Raw genomic sequence first — 17,101 nt, forward strand, 5'->3', positions numbered from 1 at the left:
GAAGCGGTCCCGGTCCTGGCCGGCTGCAGGAATCGGGGACGCCGTAGCCGCTTCTCCCCCCCCCCCCCCCCCCCTGGAGCTCTGGGCTCGGCTACAGGTCCTGTGCTCCCCTGCGCACACTACGTCTGAGGACTGTGCACGTGACCGGAAGCAAGACGCGTCGCCGGAAGTGTCATGGCGGCGCGCATCGGCATGCTGGAGACACTCCGAATCGGGAGGTCTCGCATGTCTAGGGGGTTGACTCTTCCTTGGAATGAGTCCCCTCGGGAAGAGCAGGAGGAGGCGGCGACGGGCGGACCGGTAAGTGAATGAAAACTTATTTAAGATGTCTGATGGCAGCCTGGTGAGGTTGCATCATGGAGGTCCAGGCGTCCAGCAAGCAAGATACTTGTTCAGACTCCCCCGTCCAGGCCCCTGTAAGTAACTACCTGTGGGCTTTAACAGGGTTATCCTTTGGCAGTTCCCTAATTAGCCTTATCCCCCTTTTCCCTTAGACTTCTAAGGAGTCAGGGCACAAACCTCATGGAGACCCTAAACAGAAGGGAAAGAAATGTGCGACCTGCCAAACAAAGCTTCTGGAGTCGTATAAGAAACAATTATGCCCAGAATGCATTTCCAAGATTCTGAAAGATGGACGGTCGTCCTTACTGTCAGATTTGAGGGATATCGTAAGACAGGAGGTGCAGGCGGCTACCTCAAGCCAGATCCCAGACCCCCCCCCCCCTTCAAAAGAGCCAGGATCCACTTAGGCTCGGATTCAGAGGAAGAGGGGTTGTGTGTTTCAGACAACGACGACTCAGTGTCCCTTTCTTAAGAGGAACAAAGGAGATATTTATTTTCATCCGAGGATTTAGATCCCCTGCTCACCGCCGTTAGACAGACCATGGCGATTGAGGAGGAAGAACAAACTCGTTCTGTTGAAGACGAGATGTTTGGCGGTCTCAAAGTCAGGAAGAGAAAGGTCTTCCCGGTAAATAAAAATCTAAAGGATCTCATCACAGAAGAATGGGCTGATGGTGAAAAGAAGCTCTTCATTCCCAGGGATTTTAAAAAATCGTCTGCGATTTGATCCAAAGGACACTAATCTCTGGGACGAAGTCCCTAAAGTTGATGTCCAGGTGGCTAAGGTCGTGAAAAAGACCTCAATACCATTTGAGGATTCATCGCAGCTGAGGGACCCCATGGATAGAAAATTGGATGGTCTGTTGAAAAAATCCTGGGAGTCAGGGGCGGCTACAATTAATACTAATATTGCAGTTACTTCTGTTTCCAGAGCCTTGGTCTTGTGGATTAATCAACTGGAGAATCACCTCAGGGCTAAGACATCCAGGGAAGAAATCCTAGAGTCTCTCCCTCTTCTAAAAATGGCTTCAAGTTTCCTGGCGGGCGCCTCAGCGGAATCTCAGATTCGCAGCCAAGTCTCAGTCTCAAACTAACGCTGCTAGACGTGCCCTCTGGCTCAAGTCCTGGTCTGGGGATGTAACGTCTAAGAACAGACTTTGCTCCATTCCGTTCTCTGGCTCTTTTATGTTTGGTCCAGTCTTGGACTCTATCCTCCAGAATGCGGCGGATAACAAGAAGGGGTTTCCTGAGGAGAAACCTAAAAAGCCCCAGCCCTTTCGTAGACCCTCGGGCCAAAGTCAGGCCAAGGCCTATAGAGGGAAAGGTAAATCGGGCCGTTGGAGCTACCCCAAAGGGGGTAGGGGTTTCCTCTTCAACCCCAATACCAACACAGAAAAACCATGACGCCAGACCGGTTGGAGGGAAACTTCGTCACTTTTGGGAAAGATGGAAGAGAATCACTCACAATCAGTGGATCCTGGACTCCATCAGAGACTGCTTCAGGATAGATTTCAGAACTCCTCCTCCACAAACCTTCCAGGTGACTTACTTCGAATCTCCTCTCCTTCAGCAACAACTGCGGTCACATATTCAAAAGCTTCTGGTTCTAGGAGCTATCACCCAGTTTCCTCCTCCCTAGCAGTTCAAAGGTCACTATTCGAGACTATTCTTTGTGAAGACGGGTCGGTGAGGACGATTATCAATTTAAAATTCCTAAACCGGTGGGTGACCTACTACAGATTCAAGATGGAATCAATAAGATCCTCTACTCCTCTGATCCCACCAGGTGCTCACCTTTGCACACTGGACCTCAAAGACGCGTACTACCACATCCCCATACATCTCCAACATCAACAGTATCTAAGGTTTGCGGTTAAGTACAAGGAGGAGATCCTTCACTACCAATTTCAGTGCCTGCCTTTCGGGATTTCATCCGCCCCCCGTCTCTTCACAAAGATAGTATCAGAAATGATGGCCTGCCTTCGCCAGAATTCAATTACAATCGTGCCCTACCTGGACGATTTTTTACTGATAGCAGATTCAGTACAAAAATTGAAGGGGGACATCCATCAGACTTTAGCCCTATTCAAGGACTTCGGATGGATCGTGAACTATCCAAAATCGGATCTGATACCAGATACGAGGAAAGAATTCCTGGGCACTATCCTAGATACAAGGATACAACACTCCTTTCTACCAGAGAGGAAACAAATCAATTTAAGACAAAAGATGGAGTTATTCAAAAAGAAGAGAACCCACTCAATCAGAGAAGCCATGCAGATCCTGGGACTGATGACCTCCTGTATCTCAATTATACCTTGGGCCCAATTCCACTCCAGGACCCTCCAGGAGGCAGAATTGACAGCCTGGACAGAGACCACCGCTCTCTGAACTCCAGGATAAAATTATCAGACAAAGTTGTGAAATCCCTATCCTGGTGGATGGAACCAATGAATTTGGAAAAAGGGGTTCCGTGGAATATGACTCCAGCCATAATAGTTACCACAGACGCAAGTCTGAATGGCTGGGGGGGGGGGGGCATGTGGACCAGCATCTCTTCCAGGGTTCCTGGGTGCTTCAGGACAGAATAAAATCCTCAAATTACCGAGAACTGAAGGCAGTGCTGAAGACTCTGAGAGCAGCCAGACATCTTCTCAAAGGTCAGCACGTCAGGATCCTATCCGACAATATAACTACGGTATGTTATCTAAAAAGACAAGGCGGAACCAGATGCCCACTCCTTCAGGATCTAGCAGATCAGATCTTCACATGGGCAGAGAGGGAAGTCCTGTCCATTTCAGCGACCCATTTAAAAGGGTCTCGGAACTTGAGAGCCGAATTCCTAAGCCGTCACAGGATCCATGCAGGAGAATGGAATCTGAACAAACAGGTTTTCAGACAGATCTGCCAGCTATGGGGTCTACCAGAGATAGATCTCTTCGCGTCCAGGGAGAATTCTCAGCTGGACTGTTTTTACTTGCTAAACCCCAGTGAAAACCCAGTGGCAGTAGACGCCTTAGCCCAGAGTTGGGATATGAAGCTGGCTTACGCCTTTCCTCCTTTGCCCTTACTCCCGGCAGTCCTAAAGAAGATGAGGACCAGTGTTACCACTCTGATCCTTATTGCGCCAGACTGGCCCAAGAGAGCCTGGTACCCGATCTTGAAAGAAATGTCAATTAAAGACCCGTACCCCCTTCCAGACAGGAGAGACCTGTTAACGCAAGGGCCTCTGGAGCATCCCAATCTCAACAAGTTGAGACTGACTGCTTGGATCCTGAGAGGCAGACCCTGAGGAAGAAGGGTCTCTCCGATCAGGTAATATCAACGCTACAACAAAGCCGTAAACCTGTGACTTCGGCCATATATCTTAAAATATGGAAGAGATTCTCATCTTGGCTAGTTCAAAATCATCCAGGGTCTAGAAATCCGTCCATAGGAAACATACTAGATTTCCTCCAGAGAGGATTTCATATGGGTTTAAAACCAAGCACACTCAAGGTACAGATCACAGCCTTGAGTAGCTGATTAGACTTCCCATTAGCAGAACACAGGTGGGTCAAGAGATTTGTCAGAGCAGTCTCCAGAATGCGACCGACCCTAAGACAAACGGTTCCCACGTGGGACTTAAATATAGTACTAAACAGTATTTGTGATTCTCCCTTCGAACCTATTGAGGATATTTCCGACAAACTTCTATCCTTCAAGACGGTATTTCTATTAGCCATCACTACTGCTCGCAGGATAGGCGAGATTCAGGCCCTGTCAGTTAGGGAGACATTTTTGAAGGTCCTAGACGATAGGATAGTTCTTAAGTTGGATCATTCCTTTTTTTCCAAGGTTGTCTCAGTATTTCACAGAGAACAGGAGATAATTCTCCCTTCATTTTGTACCGCCCCCAAAAACACACAGGAAGAGCGGTTCCACTGTCTAGATGTGAGAAGAGCAGTCCTCGCCTACATCAAGCGGACGAAACCTTGGAGAAAGTCAGCAAACCTCTTCATCCAATTCGGTGGCAGGAACAGAGGGTGCAAAGCCTCTAAGACCTCTTTAGCCCACTGGATCAAGGAGACCATCAAGGAATGTTACAGACTGCAGAATTTATCTTGTCCCATAACCTTGAGGGCTCATTCTACCAGAGCCATGGCTACAACCTGGGCAGAGAAAGCCGGAGCTTCCATTGATCAGATCTGCAAGGCAGCACCCTGGTCTTCCTCCACTACCTTTTGTCAGACACTACAGACTGGACTCAATGGCCAATCAGGACTTAGCTTTTGGCCGTAAGGTCCTTCAGGCAGTGATCCCCCCCCTAATATTGCGTTCTAAGTTGTTAGTTCTCTATGGGTGCTGTCATGGAGGACGTCCTGGAAACATATGTTTAGTTTATCGGTAAACTGCTTTCCAGGAGTCCGGAATGACAGCACCCAATACTACCCCCCCACTTGTTCCTTCCGGTACTCTAATTGGTTTGTATATTTATACTGCTACTGTATACAGTGTGAATTAACATTGTTCTCAAAATAAAGATGTGGCAGCCTATCCGGTGTATAAGTTTTTTTTTTAGTTTTAGCTATTTTAGGGGGATATCTGTGTGTGAGGGTGACTATTACTGTGCATAATTATTAGGCAACTTAACAAAAAACAAATATATACCCATTTCAATTATTTATTTTTACCAGTGAAACCAATATAACATCTCAACATTCACAAATATACATTTCTGACATTCAAAAACAAAACAAAAACAAATCGGTGACCAATATAGCCACCTTTCTTTGCAAGGACACTCAAAAGCCTGCCATCCATGGATTCTGTCAGTGTTTTGATCTGTTCACCATCAACATTGCGTGCAGCAGCAACCACAGCCTCCCAGACACTGTTCAGAGAGGTGTACTGTTTTCCCTCCTTGTAAATCTCACATTTGATGATGGACCACAGGTTCTCAATGGGGTTCAGATCAGGTGAACAAGGAGGCCATGTCATTAGATTTTCTTCTTTTATACCCTTTCTTGCCAGCCACGCTGTGGAGTACTTGGACGCGTGTGATGGAGCATTGTCCTGCATGAAAATCATGTTTTTCTTGAAGGATGCAGACTTCTTCCTGTACCACTTCTTGAAGAAGGTGTCTTCCAGAAACTGGCAGTAGGACTGGGAGTTGAGCTTGACTCCATCCTCAACCCGAAAAGGCCCCACAAGCTCATCTTTGATGATACCAGCCCAAACCAGTACTCCACCTCCACCTTGCTGGCGTCTGAGTCGGACTGGAGCTCTCTGCCCTTTACCAATCCAGCCACGGGCCCATCCATCTGGCCCATCAAGACTCACTCTCATTTCATCAGTCCATAAAACCTTAGAAAAATCAGTCTTGAGATATTTCTTGGCCCAGTCTTGACGTTTCAGCTTGTGTGTCTTGTTCAGTGGTGGTCGTCTTTCAGCCTTTCTTACCTTGGCCATGTCTCTGAGTATTGCACACCTTGTGCTTTTGGGCACTCCAGTGATGTTGCAGCTCTGAAATATGGCCAAACTGGTGGCAAGTGGCATCTTGGCAGCTGCACGCTTGACTTTTCTCAGTTCATGGGCAGTTATTTTGCGCCTTGGTTTTTCCACACGCTTCTTGCGACCCTGTTGACTATTTTGAATGAAACGCTTGATTGTTCGATGATCACGCTTCAGAAGCTTTGCAATTTTAAGAGTGCTGCATCCCTCTGCAAGATATCTCACTATTTTTGACTTTTCTGAGCCTGTCAAGTCCTTCTTTTGACCCATTTTGCCAAAGGAAAGGAAGTTGCCTAATAATAAGGGGGGTCTGTCCTGTAAGAATGAGGGGGTGATATACGTACTGGAGTGCCCTTGTGGCCTCCAGTATGTAGGAAGAACCCTCAGGAAACTGGAAGTTAGAATACAGGAACACATCTGTAACATCAAAAAAGGTCTAACTACCCATATTGTCTCTATGCATTTTAAGGAGCACCATGAGAAGAACCCAAGGTGTTTGAAATTCATGGGAGTGGAACTGGTTAAACCCCATTGGCGGGGTGAGGACCCAGTTATGCAAATAAATAGAAGAGAGATCGAGTGGATATATAAACTAAGCGCCCTCCAACCTAAAGGGATGAATATAGAATTCCATCTCAACCCTTGCTTAGTTTGAATATATTTGGGATATTGGCATTGTAGTGCGCCGGAGCAGTGAATTGTCCAGCAGGGGGAGGGAATGGACCTGGACTTGTGAATTCATGAATGAAGCATTTTGAAGTTAGTCATTGGTTGACCTAGCCGTGTTTGGAAATTAATTCCCAAAGGGGAGAGTCGGCATGGAAAAGCTATTGCGGTGCTTGTATGTGAAATTTTCAAAAGATGAATGGAATGTATTTTTATTTGTGTTTTATGTATTTTATTTTGGAATATGAGCACTTTGGAGAAATCCCTTGGGCAATTGTATGAGCAATATAATCATCAGCTGTGCCATGTGGGGGGGAGGGGGTTAAATAACCGCCTACCCTAGGCGTGGTAGATTCTCGCCCCTGATGAAGCTATATATGAAACCCGGGAAAGAATATTGCTATGTTGATATGCTGAAAAATCATTTTACGTCTGTGAGTATAATAAAGCGGAATCTTTTAACTGTGCCGGAGGTTCTCACTATTGTGCGGTTTATGGCACATGAACATTAAAACTAAAATGAAATAAAGCGCATATCATTCCACTTACAGGTAAGTATACATCTGGACGTCCACAATCGTCCTAATGTTCTGATTATGGAAGTATCCGTGTTAGTAGGTTAACCTACTTGGTTCTGTGATTGATCCATACAGAGCCAGATAGAGAGCGCCAGCCGATTACTTCACCATTATATTGGAATGTTCAGTTGGCTGTAAGAGTATGGAGGCTTAGTCATAGATCTCAGCCATGGAAGAGGAAGGTTATATCTTCTACCATTGTATTACTGGGACCACTGGCTGTTTCTACTGGGTCGCAGAACAGCAGTATTCCCACTGCTATGTCAGTACCGTACCTTGTATTTGATCTTTGTCCTCCTGGCCATTTACTGCTGCTCTGCACCCCCCACCCCGAGACGGCGGTGTCCCAAGGCACTAGGCGATGTCTGTCTGTCCACTACACAAAATTCTGCTGCCAACAAGATGCCATTAAACCTCTCAGTAAAATCCTGTACTACCCCCAGCAGCTGTGGCCTAATAGTTCTCTCCGGGTTCTTCCCTCCACCTCTCGGTGCTCTGCTAGTATAGGCCATTACTCGCTCACTGCCATCTTGAATTTGGGTCAGGATTGCCCCCCAGCCTCTCCAAGCTTCCCTCAGTATACAGGGTAAAAGGCTCGGTGTGGTCAACATAAACCAGAACGTAGGAGAGACCAACATTCTCTTCATCGGTGGGAAGACCTGATCTGCCTTAGCCCCTTGAGATGAATTCAGGTAACACTTCACATAACAAGGAGAGAAACTGCGTCTTATAGACTGACCTGGCCGTGATTGTCACTTAGGATCCAGTAATAACTAGATAGGACAGCACTACTTTCTTAACCCTTTCAGCCCCGGGTAATTTTTATGTCTTTCATTTCAATTTTTTACTCCCGCGTCCAATTTTTTATGACTTAAAGTGCAGTTCCACCACAGTGCAATGGGTTTTATTTTTACTGCGTTCCCTACACGGTAAAACTGAATAATGGAAGCACTCACTAGTATTCGCTTTATAAGATACACTGACATTTCTCCCCCACACACACACTTTTGGGGGAAAAAGTACGTCTTATATGTGGGGTCTGTAGAAAAGGTCACTAACTGAACAACCCCTTTAATTGTTTGACCACCTGATATCCCACAGTGCTGATCAGAAGGCTGGAGTTGTCACCTGTTCTTCCCTTTGTGAACCCATTCAGCAGGACTGGACTTTCCGGGCAGAGTCTAACAGCATTTCCACAGTCTAATAAAAGCAGGTCTCCAACCCTAAATACTGGTTGCCTCTGGCCGGTCCTATATACTAAGAGATTCCAGATAAGTAACCAATCGCCCCCACTCTGCTCAGCTTCCCAGCTGTCTGTGACAACCTGCCACAATTTCCGACTACCATTCTGCTCCTACTTAAGACTCCAGCACTGCCCCCCACCCATCCTCTAATGGTCCCCTTGCTGACTCCTTAGGGAGCACATTAGCAGGGGCATAGTCGGGGTCTGACATGTAGCATATAGAATGCATCGGGGAAGCGGGGACGGTCTTAGTGACTCTGCCACAATTATTTACTTATAATTCCTGATCCTCACATGCAGTTTTGGAGCTCTTGTTAAAGAACGGAAGGGTCGTTCCACTCAGTATGATTAACTGTAACAAGCAGTAAGCCTGGTTTAATAGGGTTGATCCTGCTGACAGATGCTCTTTAGAGGGAACCTATCACTTCTGTGCTGGCAGTCAGTACTTTTAGATTACCGATAGTCCAAACCCCACAGCACATTGCCAGCACTAGGAGGGAGATGAGTCCGATGAGGCTCACTACCTCCACCATCCGCCTCCTCCCGACATTCACTGGCAGGTTTCTTTCCAGTTGTGCATAGGAAAACCAGTCAGTCTGGATCCGGAGGCAGGGGAGGGTAGAGGTAGTCACTTATTGGACTTGTCTCCCTCGCAGCCCTGGTGCACACTGTGGGGTTCGGCTTCTCAGTACTGACTGCCAGCACAGATGTGACAGACCGCTGAAATCACCGGGCCTGTGACTACACTATGCTGCCCCTGTGAGGGCCACGTACTACAGGTGACAGGTTCCCTTTGAGGCAGATTATTTTATACAAAGGATTTTAATAGAGAATAGTAATCCGGCCTTACGCTGACTCCATAGCCATGGCTTCCTCATACATCACCGCACTGTTCCTCTCCACTGCCCTGCACTAAACTGCATTTTTATATGTTAAAAAATATCAGTATTAGGCCTCATGCACACGACCGTTGTGTGCATCCGTGGCCGTTGTGCCGTTTTTTGTTTTTTTTCGTGGACCCATTGACTTTCAATGGGTCCGTGGAAAAATCGGAAAATGCACCGTTTTGCAGCCGAGACCGTGATCCGTGTATCCTGTCCGTCAGAAAAATATGACCTGTCCTATTTTTTTGACGGACAACGGTTCACAGACCCATTCAAGTCAATGGGTCCGTGAAAGAACACAGATGCACACAAGATTGGCATCCGTGGCCGTAGGTTACTTTCATATAGACGGATCCGAAGATCCGTCTGCATAAAAGCTTTTTCAGAGCTGAGTTTTCACTTCGTGAAAACTCAGATCCGACAGTATATTCTAACACAGAGGCGTTCCCATGGTGATGGGGACGCTTCAGGTTAGAATATACTGAAAAACTGTGTACATGACTGCTGCCTGGCAGGTGCTTCCAGGCAGCAGGGGGCAGACCCCCCCCCCCCCCCCCCCCCTGTAGTTAACACATTGGTGGCCAGTGCGGCCGCCCCCCCCCCCCCTCCCTCCCCTGTAGTTAACTCATTGGTAGCCAGTGGGGCCCCCCCCTCCCTCTCCTGTAGTTAACTCATTGGTAGCCAGCACCCCCTCCCTCCCCTGTAGTTAACTTGTTGGTGGCCAGTGGGCCCTCTCCCCTCCCTCCCCCTCCTAATTAAAATCTCCCCCCCCTATCATTGGTGGCAGTGAAGAGTACCGATTGGAGTCCCAGTTTAATCGCTGGGGCTCTGATCGGTAACCATGGCAACCGGGACGCTACTGCAGTCCCGGTTGCCATGGTTACTTAGCAATTTGTAGAAGCATCATACAGGTCTGTGCAGTGCATTGCCTAATGATCTGTCACTTACCAGTAGGGGGAGCTCCCGGCCGGACACAGACATCGCAGCTCGCAGGTAAGTATAATGCTTCTACAAATTGTTAAGTAACCATGGAAACCGGGACTGCAGTAGCGTCCCGGTTGCCATGGTTACCGATCGGAGCCCCAGCGATTAAACTGGGACACCTATCGGTACTCTCAACTGCCACCAATGATAGGGGGGGAGATTTTAATTAGGAGGGGGAGGGAGGGGAGAGGGCCCACTGGCCACCAACGAGTTAACTACAGGGGAGGGAGGGCGGGCCGGCCACACTGGCCACCAATGAATTTAATACTGGGGAGAGAAGGGGGTCTGGCCCCTGCTGCTTGGCAGCACCCGATCAGGGGGCTGAGATCCGCACAATTAACTCCTCAGGTGCGGCACATGAGGGGTTAATTGTGCGGATCACAGACCCCTGTAAGAGATCGGGTGCTGCTAGGCAGCAGGGGGCAGTCATGTACACAGTTTTTTTTTTGTATATTCTAACCTGAAGTGTCCCCATCACCATGGGAACGCCTCTGTGTTAGAATATACTGTCGGATCTGAGTTTCACGATCTAGCTCATATCCGACAGTATATTCTAACATAGAGGCGTTCCCATGGTGATAGGGACGCTTCAAGTTAAAATATACCATCGGATTGGAGAAAACTCTGATCCGATGGTATAAAAGGGACTCCTGATTTTACATTAAAAGTCAATGGGGGACAGCTCCGTTTGCAATTGCACCATATTGTGTCAACGTCAAACGGATCCGTCCCCATTGACATTGTAATTCAGGACGGATCCGTTTGGCTCCGCACGGCCAGGCGGACACCAAAACGACTTTTTTTTCATGTCCGTGGATCCTCCAAAAATCAAGGAAGACCCACGGATCACGGACCTACGGACCCAGTTTTTGCGGACCGTGAAAAAGTACTGTCGTGTGCATGAGGCCTTATTTAAAAAATTCTATTATTAAAATTAATTTTGCTTAATTTTGTTCTTGTCAGGTGACTGTACTGGGAGCTTGGAGGGACAATTTATATCTACAGATTATAATGCAGATGATCCGGGTGTCACATCAGATACGTATCAGACTGTTAACCAGAATGCAAGCCACAAAAGGAGTGAGAGAGCCCAAAGAGCTCAGAAAGGGAAGAAGTCATATCCATGTTCAGAATGTGGGAAATGTTTTACTCACAAATCAGAACTTGAGAGGCATCAGAGAGTTCACACGGGAGAGAAGCCGTATTCATGTTCAGAATGTGGGAAATGTTTTACTCAGAAATCACATTTTATAAACCATCAGAGAATTCACACAGGGGAAAAGCCGTATATATGTTCAGACTGTGGGAAATGTTTTACTTACAAATCAGAAGTTAAGAGGCATCAGAGAGTTCACACGGGAGAGACGTGTTCTTGTTCAGAGTGTGGGAAATGTTTTACTCTCAAAGCAGAACTTGAGAGGCATCAGATAGTTCATACGGGAGAGAATCCGTATTCATGTTCAGAATGTGGGAAATGTTTTACTCAGAAATATTCTCTTGTTGTCCATCAGAGAATTCACACAGGGGAGAAGCCATATTCATGTTCAGATTGTGGGAAATGTTTTAATCACAAATCAAATCTTCGTAGTCATCAGAAAGTTCACACAAAGGAAAAGCCATATTCATGTTCAGAATGTGGAAAATGTTTTAATCACAAATCAAATCTTCAGAAACATCAGAAAGTTCACACAAAGAGAAGCCGTATTCATGTTCAGAATGTTGGAAAATATTTTACCATGAAATCAAGTCTTGAGAGACATCAGCAAATTTGCACAAAGAAGAAGCCGTATTCATGTTAAGGATGTGACTGATATTTTGTTAGAAAATCAGATCTTCAACATCAAACCTGTCACATGGGTAAAAAAATCTGTAGTCGTGTTAAGAATGTTTAACTCAAAAATATATTGTTGAGCATTAAAAAATTCCCACAGGAAAAGCCACTTTCATGCAGGGAAATATTTTACTCATAAATTAAGTTTTGAGAGAGATCAAGAATACACACAGGGGAGAAGCTGTATTCCTGTCCAGAATGTGGGAAATGGTGGGCTCTGAAACCCAATCTTCACCATGAAAGCCATCATACAGGGGAGAGGCCATAATTATGTACGGCCTGTGGGAAATGTTTTACCTACCAATCGGATTGTGTTAAACATCAGAGAATGCACGTAGGGGAGAAGCCGTTTTAACCCCTTCATAACACTTGCCATACATGTACGGCAGGTTTTGGGTATTTAACGACTTCTGCCTTTAAAGATAAAGTGATTGAAAACTGAATAAACAAACATCAAAAAGTCACATGTTGTGGAGCTTCAAGGTATACCCTTAATATCTTCACTTAAATCCCCTTGTAGCTGAAGAAGCAGGTCAATATCCAAGAGACAATTTCCCCAGTAACTGGACGACACACAGTTTGGGAGTCAACTGACTTTACTAGGCATGCGCACCTGGTTTCAAACCTCCAAAAGCCTCATTTACATACAATACATAGATTACTATTGTACAAGGAAAGGTGGCGTCAGACAATAGCAAGGGCTGATGGGAGGTTGAGGGGGGACACTGCAGGTAGTTTAAACTGGTCTCCCAGTTTCCCTGAGACAACACCCTGCTGGTGAAACAATGGGACAGGAAAAGGGGGGAGGGGAAGAGGTACAGACAAGAAAGACATTCTATAAGATGTCTGCCACAATGCTCCCCCCAACCAAGCCGGCTGTTGCAATCCTACAGGCTCACCTGAGTCAGAGGACAGCTGGCTGGAGGTGGAGCCCAGTGGCAAGGACCGCAGGCAGGTTGTAGTTGCAGGAAGTCAGGCAGAGGCGTAATCGGTTAGCAGGCGGTGGGTCAGGGCAGGCGGCAGTGAGCGTGGTCAGACAATCCGGATCGGGAACGGTGGAAGCAGTTCAGTTGGTAGGGACAAGCAGAAGAGTAGTCGGGGACAATTCCAAGGTCGGCAGCAGTCGAGTTGGTAGCAGTAGCAACAGAGGAACAGCAGTAGATGCAGCAGGATCAAGTCCAGAAGAACAATAACCAGCAGGGATCTGGTGCAAGAGGCTGGGCTTATAAAGAGGAAGTAGCAGGTGCAAGGAATCACAGAGATTAACAAGGCAAGGCTGGAACAAGGTAGATCAAAGAGTTCAGTAGAAGGAAATGTCCAGAAGGGTTGGTAGTCTAGTGGCTAGAGCTACTGCCTGGGACATGGCTGGTCACTGGTTCGAATCCTGACAGTACTCCCCCCCCCCTTCCAAGGTGACCTCCGGGCACCGCAGATGATGGTTTATCGGGATGTCTTTGGTGGAAAGATTTTACCAGTCTGGGGGCATGGACATTTTCCTCCGGCTCCCAGGAGTTATCCTCGGGGGAATAGCCCTTCCACCCAACTAGATACTGCAGCCTTCCACGGTGGAGTCTGGAGTCAAGGATCTTGGCCACAGTGTATTCCTCCTGGTCTTGTACTCTTCGGAGCAGGGGGGTGGCGGCCTGGGAAAGTGTTCTCAACATGTGGTTTCAGGAGAGAGCAGTGGAAAACCGGGTGCACTCGGATGGAGTCGGGAAGGTCGAGTCGGAAGGTGACTTCGTTGATTCGAGCCGTGATCCGGAAAGGACCCATGTATTTTTGGCCCAACTTCCGGGAGGGAACCTTTGGGCTTAGGTTTCTGGTGGAGAGCCACACCTTGTCCCCTACCTGGAATTCCGGAGCGGGTTTGCGGTGTTTATCCGCTGCCTGCTTGAAGCGGCTCTGGGCTCGATGTAGATTGTCCCGAATATTTTCCTGTGCCTGTTGTAGACTTGCAAGACGTTCGGCCACAGCTGGGACTGTGGTGGAAATGGGCAAGTGAGGGATGAAGGTTGGGTGTAGGCCGGTGTTAGCGTAGAACGGGCTGTATTGGGTAGAACTGTGCTCCGCATTGTTATAGGCGAACTCGGCCGTAGAGAGGTGGTCCAGCCTGTCGTCCTGCAGATGGGTGACGAAACAGCGCAAATACTGCTCGAGGGTTTGATTCGTTCTCTCGGTCTGCCCATTGGATTGGGGGTGGAACGCAGAAGACAGGTTCACCTTGATCCCAAGGGCTTGACAGAAGTTTCTCCAGAACCTGGAAGTGAACTGTACTCCCCGATCCGAAACAACATCGTCTGGGGCCCCATGTAGCCTAAAAACCTCTCGGAGTACGAGATCGGCCGTCTGTTTGGCGGTAGGTAGGCCCTTGCAGGGGATGAAGTGGGCCATTTTGGTGAGACGGTCGACGACGACCAGAACGGTGTTCATGCCTTTGGAGGGAGGAAGTTCCACAATAAAGTCCATGGAGATTGAACCCCAGGGGCGGGAGGGAACCGGGAGTGGACATAGCAAGCCCACGGGGGAGGAGCGGGGGGTCTTGTTGCGGGCGCACGTCGTGCATGAGGAGACAAACCTCTCGGTATCTTTTCTGTAAGTTGGCCACCAGAAGAAACGGGAGAGGAGCTCCTGGGTCCTTCTGATACCCAGATGGCCGGCCGGTTTGGAATCGTGGTTGAGTTTAAGTACGTCAAGTCGTGCAGATTCTGGTACGTACAACTGCTGATCCCGGTACAACCAGTAGCCACCCTTGAGAGTAAGGTTTACAGCTCCAGGTGGGTAGGTGAGGAGGTGATCGTTCCCATACCCTTCCTTGAGGGAACCCAGGAGTTCCCTCAAGTAGGTGGCTCCTATGATGCTTCTGTCGGGAAGGATACCGGCCGGAGCCTCATTGATCTGAGAGGGTTCAGAGAACATCCTTGAGAGAGCATCCGCTTTGCCGTTCTTCGACCCAGGGCGATAGGAGATAACAAAATTGAATCTGGAGAAAAACAGACTCCACCTGGCCTGTCTGGCGGTGAGTCTCTTGGCACTGTGGATAAACTCTAGGTTCCGGTGGTCAGTGTATACAGAGATGGGATTATGGGCCCCCTCCAGCAAGTGTCTCCACTCTGTGAAAGCGTCCTTGATTGCCAGCAGTTCCTTATACCCGATGTCGTAATTCCGTTCAGCGGGGGACATCTGGCGGGAGAAGAAAGCGCAAGGGTGTAGGAGCATCTTTTCCCCTGAACGTTGAGACAGAATTGTGCCCACCGCAGCGTCGGAGGCGTCCACCTCGACCGTAAATGGTAATTCAGGGTTTGGGTGGGCCAGGATCGGGGCAGAGGTGAAGAGGGACTTCAGTTTAGCAAAGGCCTCCTGTGCCTCCGGAGTCCACACGAAGGGGACAGTCTTTTTTGTTAGTTGAGTGATTGGGGCGATGATTTTCGAAAAGTTCCTGATGAACTTCCGATAAAAGTTTGCAAAACCTACAAACCTCTGGATCTCCTTTTCGTTCTTCGGGGCGGGCCACTCAGTCACGGCCTGGATCTTCCGGGGATCCATACTTAAGCCCTCCGGTGAAATAATATAGCCGAGGAATTGGGTGGAAGTCTGTTCAAATTCGCACTTCTCCAGTTTAATATAGAGAGACTGTTCACTGAGTTTCTGTAGCACCCTGCGGACATGCCCACGATGTTGTTCAGGGTCTTCTGAGAAAATCAAAATATCGTCCAGATATGCTACCACAAATTGGTCAAGCATGTCCCTGAGGACGTCGTTGATAAAATGTTGGAAGGTAGCAGGGGCATTGCAGAGGCCGAAAGGCATGACCAGATACTCAAAGTGACCATAGCGGGTTCGGAAGGCGGTTTTCCACTCGTCCCCCGGGCGAATTCGGACCAGGTTGTAGGCTCCTCGGAGATCGTGCTTAGTGAAGACTTCTGCCGCCCGAAGTCTCTCAAGGAGTTCAGAAATCAGGGGGAGAGGGTACCGGTTCTTCACAGTAACGTTGTTGAGCTTTCGATAATCTATGCAAGGGCGTAGAGAAGAGTCTTTTTTCTCCACGAAGAAGAAAGGGGCCCCTGCAGGGGATGTGGAAGGTCGGATAAAACCTTTTTTTAGATTTTCGTCTAAGTACTCCTTCAGGGCCTTTAGTTCCGGCTCGGAGAGGGAGTATATACTGCCGAAGGGTATTTCGTCTCCAGGTAACAGCTCAATCGGGCAGTCATAAGGCCGATGCGAGGGGCAGTTTGTCTGCATTTCTTTTGTCACAGACATCCTGGAACTCCAGATATTGAGGGGGTAAAAGCTCCTTGGTGGATAGTCTGAATATGGTAGGTTCTTCTGGCGGAGAAGGGACAGATTCACGTAAACAGTTCTGAGAACAAAAGTCCGAGCGGAACCGTATGCAGCGGGCATCCCAGTCCACCGAGGGGTTGTGAGTTTCCAACCAAGGGATGCCTAGGATCACCGGAAACTTAGGGGAGGTGATCAGGGAGAAGTGAATGGTTTCCTGATGATCGGGTTTGACGAGAAGTTGAAGATCAGCGGTCTGGTGCGTAACCGGCCCAGAAGAGAGCGGGGTCCCATCGACGGTTTCCAGATCGATGGGGGCTGCCCTGGTTACCAGTGGTATGTTGTTCTCATGGGCGAAGGTCAAGTCCATGAAATTTCCGCCGGCCCCCGATTCAAGCATTGCGGAGCAGGGAAGCTGTCGTTCCCCAATGGTGATAAGGATGGGAACAATGAAGTGGGACCCGGTACCTGTAGTGTCCATGGTTTCAGAGGCCAAGGGTGAAATTGTAGCTTGTTGTAATTCCCGTAATTCAGTGACAGCAATGGTTCGGCAAGTCTTATTGGGGCACCTAATAGCGAAGTGCCCTGGCTCGCCACAGTAAAGGCAGAGGCCCGCGGCCAGTCGTCTCTCCTTTTCAGCAGCCGATAGAGTCTTGCGCAGTGTGTCGACCTGCATCGGTTCGGTGGAGGGTTGGTGAGCCGGCTGAGTCATTGGAGTGAAAGGGTACGCGGGCCTGTTATCTAAGGACCAGAGTCTTTCTCTCCTTCTTTCCGCGAGTCTCCGGTCAATTCGGATGCACAGTTG

At 48.3% G+C, this 17,101-nt stretch overlaps 2 protein-coding genes across 17 annotated transcripts in view; one reads left to right on the plus strand and one right to left on the minus strand.

The window, feature by feature from the left end:
* The window catches only part of LOC121000856 (gastrula zinc finger protein XlCGF66.1-like), a 576,261-nt gene extending 571,625 nt beyond the window's left edge, over positions 1 to 4,636 (plus strand). The window contains exon 11 of the mRNA XM_040431589.1: positions 4,180 to 4,636. Coding sequence (XP_040287523.1) covers positions 4,180 to 4,382 — 203 coding nt within the window. The 3' untranslated portion in view covers positions 4,383 to 4,636. The remainder of the gene's footprint in view (positions 1 to 4,179) is intronic.
* The window catches only part of LOC121000834 (zinc finger protein 383-like), a 1,218,895-nt gene that overhangs the window by 314,316 nt on the left and 887,478 nt on the right, over positions 1 to 17,101 (minus strand). The window lies entirely within an intron of this gene.

Source organism: Bufo bufo, chromosome 5 (assembly GCF_905171765.1).
Source record: "Bufo bufo chromosome 5, aBufBuf1.1, whole genome shotgun sequence".
Taxonomy (NCBI): Eukaryota; Metazoa; Chordata; class Amphibia; order Anura; family Bufonidae; genus Bufo; species Bufo bufo.